Genomic DNA, 10633 nt, shown 5'->3' with positions numbered 1-10633 from the left:
ACACCCCCAAAATTTTATAATAACTTGATTGACTATTACCGTAAAGTGGACCCGCAGAACAAATAAATGTTTTCTAGCTGTTACGGCTCTTCTAAGGTAAGAGCGTAGAGTGGCATACCCCCAAGACGAGTGGAGGTGGGGGTGGGAGGGACTAGACCCGGAGGGACTAGACCCCCGGGTAAGGTTTATAAAGTCCTCCGGAGCCATCAGGCATGCGCAATCCAGACCCCAGAGTTGCTAAGGCCCCAAGGAAGATAGAGGCTCCGGATAAGACGAAAGCCAATCAGAGGACTCAAAGGCTAATCAGTTAGCCAATCCAGATTCTAGAGTGCATCAGATGCTCAGCATTCTGATCTCTGTACCAGTATCCAATCGGAGAGCTGGCTGCTTTGGGCGGACTTTTCAAAACAGCGAAAACAAAACAAATGGGGACCTTTAAAAGGTGCAATGCGACCAGAAACCGTCTCCTTCCGCCTCTCAAGCCTATCACTCCCTGTCTTTCCCCTCTCCGGATCAATCGTGGAAAGCCGACGCCCAGATTCCACCCTCCGCCCAGGGACCGAGAGGGAGGGATGGCTCGGCAAAGCAAAACCGAGCTGAAGAGGGCACAAATCCGGCTGGGGACAGCAGTATGGGGTGGGACTCTTTTTCAAAGTCTTTTGCGGTAGCCGCGGATCCCTCCGCGGGGAGTCACGTGCCCCGCCCCCTTGGAGGCGTCGAAAACTCAAAACAAAAACAAGGGGTTTGGTTCGGCCTCCGCTGTGGAGGCGGCGGTGCCCGCAAAGGGCCAGGGTTAGAAGGGCCGGCACTGCGCCCCAGCCGGAGGGTGGGCGCACGGGTAGCGGGATGAAGCTCCGGCTGTGAGGCCGAGGCGGAGGTGGCAGTGGGGGGGAAGGGTCCGATGCCGGTCCGGGGGCACCGCTGAGGCGGCGGGTCCCCGACCTCCGGAGACAGGTTCGGACGCCCCCGCCGTGCCCAGTCCTCACCGGACCGTGACGACGCGGGCCGGTTGAGGCTCCTCTCCGGCACGGTGAGTGGGCTCGCCCGGGCTCGCGGGGTTTCTTTGTTTGTGGTTGGGACGTGGTAGGGGGATGTGGGAGTATCCAATCGGCCCCGGAGCGACTCGGGTCCTGCCCTCAGCCCTGCCCCGGGGGAGTGAGCACTGAAGACGGAAAGATGTTGGAAGGAGGAGTGGTGAGTCGAGGAGGCTGAAGACAATTCTTTAGTTGCAACCCACCCCCATTTTGTCACGGGGGCTCGCTGGGGTGGTGCTTCCTGGATTGACAGCCCCAGGGCTCAGCACGGTTGAGGAACCTGGGATCAGTGGATGGACGGGTGATGTCCAGGCATGGGGTGGGCTGGACTTCTGTCCCCCGACTGGGTGGGCCACGCCACCCCACCGCTCTCACGGATCGGGGTCTTGACACTCGGGTGGAACGGGGATAGGCGCTGCCGAAGCGGATGAGAAACCTTGGGGACTGAACTCCAGCGAGAGGGGCTTCAGGAGCTGGGCTCCCCGGGAGAGGCGGGGCTCGGGAGTCTCCTCCCCCCGGTTCTTTGTTCAGTCGCGAGACTTTCTTTCCCCTCCCCCTTATTGTGTAAAGCGCCCACTCCCAAGACCCGCTGCCTTAGGTGCCCCGGGTGCTTTCCGCGGGCAGAAGCCCCTCCTCCCCCACGGCTTCAGGTAGGGCGAACGGACACTGCCGCCCCAGGGCAGTTTCCGGTTTGTGAAACCTCCGGGAGGCTGGGGCTGGCCGGTCTGACCCAGCGCTGGCCGGCGGACGACAGCGCGGCCCCTCCTCCTGCCACACCTCCCTGGCGGTGGGGGAGGATTGCGCCGGGGTTCTGGAGGACGTGACTGATCCCCTCATCCGCTCCTACCCAGGGTGTGCTGGGGCGTCTCTAGCTTGAGGTATTGACCCCAGCTCTTTTTTTGCCCACTCCCCACCCCCTCCCCAGGATACCTACTCTAACTGTGGGTGGTGTCTTTGCTGCAGATGAAGGATTTAGGGGCAGAGTATTTGGCGGGTCGTGAAGGGGTCCAGCTCTTCGGATTGTTGAACCTCTATTTAGAACAGGAACAGAGATTCCAACCTCGAGAAAAAGGGCTGAGCTTGATCGAGGCTACACCGGAGGTAAGCTCCCAGAAAAGATGTCTTGCTCAAACAGCTGATAGGGCTTGGAAAAGGATAACTTTTAAGTTGAATCAAGATTAAAGGCTGCAAATTTTCTTAAGATAAAATTTTGTCTTTCTAGAGTACTAAGATAAATCTTACAATATTATGCACGAGAGTGATACTAACCCTCGAGAAGTGTTTCTTCAAATGTGGTACCTCCAACCTGCAGCTTCTGGGGTGGGGGGGAGACTCTTACGTCGGAATTGAGTAGTTCCGTTGTGGAAATAACCTTTGCCCGTGAAATACTTCATAGTAGGGCCTTTCCTTTATTAGAAAAAACAAAAATCTAATTATCTCCATTACAAGGGAGTTATATTTGCTATAACCCCTGGAAGTGACAACAGTTTTCTGAAGCTCTTCTGTAATGTAGGTTTTAAAAAAGCAGTGATATGTATACATATTTTGTACCTGAAAAGGTTTGTAGCATTAAATGATTCCACTCTTTCCCCCCATATTCTTAAAGGTTAAGGGAAAAAATTACTCTATTTGAATCTAATTGTGTGTATTTATCTAGTTCTAAGAAAGTCATAACTTTGGCTCTTGGTTTTTATTTCAGGATGATAACACTTTGTGTCCAAGATTGAGAAATGCCAAAGTAGAAGATTTAAGGAGTTTAACCAACTTTTTTGGATCTTGCACTGAAACTTTTGTCCTGGCTGTCAATATTTTGGACAGATTCTTGGCTCTTATGAAGGTATTTAACCAGTGTGTGTGTGTGTGTGTGTGTGTGTGTGTGTGTGTGTGTGTGTGTGTGTGTGTGTGTTTTGTTTTTGAGAGAGAGAGAGAACAAGAACGAGCAGGGAAAGAGCAGAGAGGGAAGAGAGACAGAATCCCAAACATGCTCCATACTGTCAGCATGGAGCCCAGTGCAGGGCTCTGAACTCGGGAACCCATGAGATCATGAGCTAAGCCAAAATCAAGAGTCGGACGCTTAACCGACTGAGCCACCCAGGCGTCCCTATATCTTTATATTTCTAAACGTAGTGCACAGCACAGTGCCTAGGATACAGGGGTTCGATAAATGTTTGACAAGTGAATGTAATTATGTCACTGTGCATAAACATTTTTAATTGGAAGTGTGATCTTTAGTGCCAGGTTAAGAGATTACAGAATTAACTGTGTTGGATTTTAAGTTTGGTTTTGCTGTCCCTCTTCTATGCCTTCTCTTTGCAGATGTGACAAAATGAAGAACACTGTTTTTAGGTATTCCCTATATATGTATACAATTCTCAAAATAAGGTTTTCACATTTTCATCTTTCATCACATTTTCTGTTGGAGCTTAGGTATTTTTAATACTGAAACATAAATTCAAGTATAGCAGTATGTTAAAGGTGACCTACTGCCTTCCCTGTGAGAAGTCTTTTCAAAGCGGGGAACCATAGTCTTATTAACAAGCTACTGTTAGAAAAATGTGGCAATTCTTCTGCCAATAGGATTGCTGTCAGCTGCTGGGTCAGTTTTCAGGGCACTGAAAAGAAAAGGGCAGCCATCTGTCCATGGCAGCTTTTACATATGCTCTGTTCTGCACAACTGATGCAATATTTCTCTTGGGCAAATTTGCACTGAAATGTAGGATGATATTTAAAGATAAGTAGAGAAGAAGATAAAAAGATAAGTTACACGTATTATTTTTATATTCAAAGAAGTATATATTTTCTTAGAGTTGAAAGGCTTAATTTATTTTGGGGGAGATTGCACTATTAGGAATTTCATGTTTGAAATACAAAGTATAATTCAGTGTTAGAAACCTAGCTGTTAAATTTGCATTTAAATTACTTAATTTAAATGCTTAAAATGCCTTTTTTAAAAAAGAGGAAGTTAAGTCAGTTTAAAATGTAAAAATGATTAATTATAATTGTGAATAAGGGTAAAGTATTGGTAACAGATTGTGTTCTGTCTTAAGAGTTAGGGACATCATCATATTAAGTGTCGGCTTTACTGAATCAGAGTGACAGTTGTTAGAAGAAGCTTTTTGTTCTTTGCTTTTCAGGTGAAACCTAAACATTTGTCTTGCATTGGAGTCTGTTGTTTTTTGCTGGCTGCTAGAATAGTTGAAGAAGAATGCAATATTCCATCCACTCATGACGTAATCCGGATCAGTCAATGTAAATGTACTGCTTCTGACATAAAACGGATGGAAAAAATAATTTCAGAAAAATTGCACTATGAATTGGAAGCTACTACTGCCTTAAACTTTTTGCACTTATACCATACTATCGTACTGTGTCATACATCAGAAAGGTCAGTGGGATTAAAAGTAAAAATTTTGTGCTTTAGCGTTCCTGTAGCTAACAGTTGTAATGCCAGTGAAGTTTATATTTTTACTTTTCTAAACTTTCAACTTGGATTTTCAAGAGCAAGTTTTTAGAATCATTTAAGTCTTTGGAAGTTTAATAAATATTTTGTCCTACCTTTTCATTGTATAGGAAAGAAATACTGAGTCTAGATAAACTAGAAGCTCAACTGAAAGCTTGCAACTGCCGACTTACCTTTTCAAAAGCAAAAGTAAGTTGATTTCTTGCTTACATAGGTCTCGCTGTTTCTGTTTTTAATTTTTAAAAAAATATTTTTTTCTTTTTTTTTTTTTTTTTTAATAGCCATCTGTGTTAGCTTTGTGCCTTCTCAATTTGGAAGTAGAAACTTTGAAATCCATTGAATTACTGGAAATTCTTCTGCTTGTTAAAAAACATTCCAAGGTAATTGATCTTCAGTTCTTATTCTTTAAAGCAGACTTGTTACCTAATTTATCAGTTTTTTACCCCTGTGGTGATTTAAACATTAAATAATAACCTTATGGGCCTTTTACCTTTTCCACTTCTGTTTTGTACCTCATGTGTTGACGTTCTCAAAATGCAGCTCTGACCCAGACAGTATTAAACTGGAAGGGAACCTGACCACTTACCCTAGCTTCTTTCTATGTTCAGATGTTGTATCTTCTCTGGTATTCTCACTTATTGATAACAGTGTTCTGCAGTGCAACGTGCAGATTATTCAAAAATACATACTAGGAAATAGACTTAGTAAATATACTAATGGCAGCCCGTTACATCTGTAGGGCTGAATCATTATCCCATTAGTAGCATTACCAAAATAACTTCAACAATGTTTTTCTTTTTAAACCTCTTTAAGCCAGCTCAATAAGTTTTGCAGTAAAGGGTGTTAGTACTAAAAGGAGTGCCTCAGGGTTCTGTTAGCACAGAGGTAGGGCAGAGTGTGAGAGGCACTATGACTGGGAGTCTCATTGGACCAAAAAAATCTTAGACAATGAAAGTTTGGGTAGCAGAGGCTTGTGGCCAGAAGGTTGGTGGACTAGAAGAGTTTGGGAATCATTTTAAGGTTGGCTTATAGTTGGAATGTCTAGGTGATAGTCAGAAGCCAGGAGTAAGGAGATCCAACTCAAATAGTGATTTTGGAAGCCAAGCATGGAAATGAGACAAGGAGTCATGAATGACCAAGATTTGAACCTAATGATGGGGAGAATGTTGACCCCATTGAAGGAAGTTTGAAAGACACTAATTTGTGATCAAATTATGATTTTGGGTATTTGTATATCTTTCAGGTAGGTAGATATTTAGCAGATATTTGGCAGCCTGGAATAAAAACTCAGAAGGTACATTGTAGTTGGAGATTGAAATATGGAATTTGTCGTGAAGAAATAATAATAGAAACCATAAGAAACTTGTGGGAGTTCTTTGTTTAGGGGTCAGTTGAAACTCTGGGTTTTCAGTGTTGGTGGTTTTCCCCTTAAGAGTCCAGTGAAGGAGGGTACATGAGACAAGTAAGTGCGCCGTCAGGTTGGAAAAAAGTTACCAACAAGGAGGTGGTCAGGAATATTGAATTTAGATGAGATGCCCAGTATAAAAAGAATTGAAGGAGGCTATTCTATACCTAGAGGAGATGTCAGTAGAAAGAGAAGCTAGTGGTAGAAGCCAGATTGCAAAGGGGTTAAGATGTAGGTGGATTAGGTGGAAATGGAGACCACGATGATATAAAATTATCTTCTGTTTGTGGCAAAAGTATTTGTGAAGTGTTTTGTTTTTAGCAGATGAATTCTAGCTTTCATTTAAATAATGAACTTACTAGTTTTAATCCAAACCTTTTTTAATAACGTTATCTGGAAATACCTTAAGTGAAAATTGACTCATTAATAAATTGGGGCATTTCCCAGTGGTGGAGAGGCTATGCCCTTTTGGGGAAATTCCTCTTCTGTCATATTGCTAACTTCCCCATTAGCATATATCTGGTGTCTTTAGCAATCCAAACAATGCTATGTCACAGAAACCTAAATCATGTTACATTCCTTTCATTGAGGCTATTAAAGAATATACTTAATAATTGGCTGATTAGCAGACCTAATGTTTTTAGGTCAGTGTATTTTCTTAAAATAGGCAAAGCATTTTATTAGGTTCTGTGTAAATTGTTTGTATCTGTGATGCTCCTCCCTTAAATCAGCGGTTACCAAATTTTGACTGCTCATTCGAATCACTTGTGGAGCTTTAAAAAATCTTGATGTCCAGCTCACATCCCATATCAAATAAGAATATCTGGTGGTGGGAGCCAGGCATCAGTATATTTTAAGCATCACAGGTGATTCTGAGGTATTTAACTTCTTCGTTAAAATATTTTTTTCCAGGTTAATGACACCGAGTTCATTTACTGGAGGGAGTTGGTTTCTAAATGCTTAGCTGAATATTCTTCTCCTGAATGTTGCAAACCAGATCTTAAGAAACTGGTTTGGATTGTTTCAAGGCGCACAGCCCAGAACCTCCACAACAGCTACTATAGTGTTCCTGAGTTGCCAACAATACCAGAAGGGGGTTGTTTTGATGAAAGTGAAAGGTAAGCAGGTTCCTTGACAAATTAGACCTCCTCAGAGTAAGTAACACTGATTTTACACTCAAAATGGAACCTGGCAATACTACACAGTATTAAAGAAAGCCAATAGCATCATCTCTTCAGCTGAGAAAATTAGCTAGAGGTAGTTTTATTAAAATAGGTGAGGATTTAGTGATATGCTCCCAACCCCCCCCTCCCTTTTTTTTTTTCGTTATTAAAAAAAGCAAAACATGATGCTCTGTATTCCATCTCCAGGACTTGTAACTGGAAGTTTGTACCTTTTGACCACTTTCGTCTATTTTATCCCTCCCTCTGTCAACCACCAATATGTTCTCTGCATCTATGAGTTCTGGTTTTTGTTTTTTTCATTCTTAGATTCCACACTGAAGTGAGATCATACAGTATTTGTCTTTCTCAGTATGACTTGTTTCATTGCCTCCCTTTTTGAAAACTGGTTGTTTCACATCTCCCTTGCTCTCTGAAATCTAGTTTAAGAACAAACAAAACCTGAAATGGCTTTACCAGCTTTTCAGGGTTAGTATGGATTCCTAATATGGTGCTGCGGGTTAAATGACCAGAAAAGGGAGGGAACCACCACCACTAATGTGGCAGACTTATGTAGATATTTTTACGGTTTTGTCAGATGCCATTGTCTTGCTCAGAGTCCATTTTCGTTCATAAAATGACTACTTTTACTAAATTTGATTGTTTTACCATCTAGAAATAACGAGTTTTATTTTCACAGTTTACTGGTTTCTTGGTTTGATATTTGAGAGTAATAGGGATACAATTGTTAATGCAAGAAAGGTATCAAAACCATGTGATTGAAGATATGTTGTCCTTAGTCTCCATTTATTGGATTTAAAGTGGTTAGAATTGTAGTTAGTTGCTAATATGTATTAATTGGTACAAGAATAATAGTTTGGCAGATGGCAATTTATCTAAATCTCTTAGAATCTATATTTTCTAAGATTACAATAGATTATAATTCATTTTAGGAAGTCCTTATAAGTTAAATTTTGTCTCTATAAAGTTTAAATTTTGATACAGAAACCCTGAGACTAAAGATACCCATTTAGCAGTTTCATTTGGCCTGTAAAACCTTTAAGTATTTTCTAAACAATGGAATCTTCTTCTTGTGTCTTGTTCTCCCTTTAGTGAGGACTCTTGTGAAGATATGAGTTGTGAAGAGAGTCTCAGCAGCTCTCCTTCCAGCGATCAAGAGTGCACTTTCTTTTTCAACTTCAAAGTGGCACAGACATTGTGCTTTCCATCTTAGAAATGTAATTGTTCTGTGTCAGAATTTAAAGTGCGTATACAGGTTTCAAAGCAATAAATGGGGGAGTAGGTAGTTTTCTGGTCCATCCCCCATCTAGGCAGGAATCGCATAGACTAGAATACCTACCTTCTATTTATTATTCAGATCAGATCTGGCCTATTTTCATATTTAATCCTAAGCCATCAAATGGGTTAGTGCCTCGTAAACAATTAACAATGTTTTACACATTGGCACTTTATTTTTCTCATTGATCTTTAGCTACTTGGGGGAGGAGGGAAGGTGCTGATACCTTCAATTTATTACTTTTCAAGAAGATTTTTAAAGATGAATAGTGTAGCTTATCTTAAACTTTTTATAAAGCCTTCACGTGTCTTTCTTTAAACAGATTGGGAGCATAAAAGTGCTTCCTCAGCAGGGACATTGGATAATCCTTTAATGGTTTATCATAGATCTCCCCTACTTTCCATTCTCGGAACAGAGAATATACTCTTAGATGTCAGACAACTTTTTTTTGTTGCTTTGTTGTTTTCTAAATGATCACTTACTCTCTGATGCAGACTCTATAAACTTAGGAATTATAATAGTGACATTTCTGTGAATTTTAGTATATAATGTGTTAATTGAGGTTTCTGCTAAAGCAGAAATCATTGACAGGCTAGGGTTGTTAGTTGCATTTCTAATGCCTAAGTATTGTCAGACTATAGTATTATTTTAATGTTATTAAAACAATCCATAATCTATTAGTTATGCATGCATCTATATGAAAGCAGTACAGGAAGCTGAAGAGAACTATAGGTAACTGGAATGATAAATGTTGATCTTTGTAGCATATTTTATTTCATTTTCTTATATTAAAAAAAAGTCTGCATGATTATGTTTTATTCCCTTTATAATTCACGTTTCAAAAATATTGGTATTAGTGTATGGGTGCCAAGACTGAACATGAAGTAAAAAAAAAAAAAAAGTTAAGTGTTTGTAGCATTCTAGTTTTAAGCATATCTGTGTGGTGGTACAGCCATGAGAATAGGGATTTACAAACTCTGTACACTTGGGATTTTGTACAGAGAATTTTTTTTAACTTTATAAATTGTATATGAAAATGTAAATCTTTAAAAATGTACATAAAAATACTGTATTTTTTTACCTTGTGTGTGTGGTAGTCTAGTCATTGCATGTAAATATAATTTATTGTGTATTCTGTTATTCTAAGTAATACATTGGTGACTTTTTAAATGGTCAGTCAACATCCATTGGATGTTTTCTGAAGTGAATCTTTTTGAAGTAATGATAGATTACAACTCAAAATAAAAAGGTTAATGAATTATACTCTTCGTCTGCAATCTTAATTTTTTTGGCAAAAAGAAAAAGTGCTTGCTGTATTTCAGTGGAAAGGCTTGAAGTGAGGCTGGAGTGCCTCCAAGGTAAGCTGTCTATCTGGTTACCAGAAGTCCTCTAGGTAATATTTCTTCATCACAGTTTGGCCCTCAGCCTTGGAGATACTGAAAGCAAATCTGTCACTTGAGAATTGACCGCTCTCTGGGGTGGACTTATATTAAACAAAAGAGTGATGTATTGACCTGAATGCCTATTAATTTATAGCGAAAGGCAACAGGTATCAAGTGCACCGGAATACTCAGGTTGGGAGATCGATAGTTTCTTTCTGCAGACACGCCAAATTCTAATCAGAAGGTTGCTTGGCAAATAAACACGAGGAGTGTTATTATGACTGACCCTGCCAGCCTCTGGCTCTTTGGACCTCTTTTTCCAAGACTTAGGCTTGTTTTGAAAGTCATGGCGCGCATGTGTGTGTGTGTGTAGGAGCATATGTTACCCGTCTAGTTAATTTTGCAGACTTGTTTTCTCTAGTTGGTTAGAAAATCAGATCTACTAATGTGGTTTTCATTTAATACTAATACCTCTTCTCCCTTGGAGATAAGGCCATGTTTTCCTAACCCTCCTAGGGGTGACTCTTGGCTTGAGGATGACCTTCTCCTTAGGTAATTTGGGTAATAGACAATATATTCTGCTTTCAGATTTTGATTTGTTGAAACATAAAAGGTATTGGTGGCTTTCTAAATCTCAAAACCCTCTTCATTCAGTTCAGGATTTCACTGCTTTTCTTACTAGATGCTCTTACTGTGAATTTGCACACATGGTTTCATCTGTTCCCCTTTCTGGCTTTCAGTACGTTTGGTCTAGCTGTCTTTACTGAGCTCCCAGCTTGTTTTTTCACAACTGGCCACCCCACTTGCAAGTTTTTGAATACTCCCAAACCTGCTATTCCTGTATGTTTATCTTGGTGAATAGGTATTCCATTTACTCAAGTTGGAAACTTAAGGG

General features: G+C 40.8%; 1 protein-coding gene across 9 annotated transcripts in view; it reads left to right on the top strand.

The window, feature by feature from the left end:
• Positions 1-743: 743 nt before the first annotated feature.
• Positions 744-10633, top strand: part of CCNG2 (cyclin G2) — a 29614-nt gene continuing 19724 nt past the window's right edge. For 2 of the 9 annotated variants that reach the window (XR_006216931.1, XM_042984337.1), the window contains exons 1-7: positions 744-1030; positions 1998-2135; positions 2734-2871; positions 4169-4419; positions 4605-4683; positions 4776-4874; positions 6812-7017. Coding sequence is in view for 8 of the 9 variants with exons in the window: in XM_042984337.1 (XP_042840271.1) it covers positions 1998-2135; positions 2734-2871; positions 4169-4419; positions 4605-4683; positions 4776-4874; positions 6812-7017 (911 nt within the window). In the remaining variant the exon portion in view is untranslated. The other 7 variants (XM_042984336.1, XM_042984332.1, XM_042984335.1 and 4 more) reach the window with 7 other exon arrangements.

This window comes from Panthera tigris, chromosome B1 (assembly GCF_018350195.1).
Source record: "Panthera tigris isolate Pti1 chromosome B1, P.tigris_Pti1_mat1.1, whole genome shotgun sequence".
In the NCBI taxonomy this organism is placed as follows: Eukaryota; Metazoa; Chordata; class Mammalia; order Carnivora; family Felidae; genus Panthera; species Panthera tigris.
This window is presented reverse-complemented; position numbering and strand designations above follow the sequence as displayed.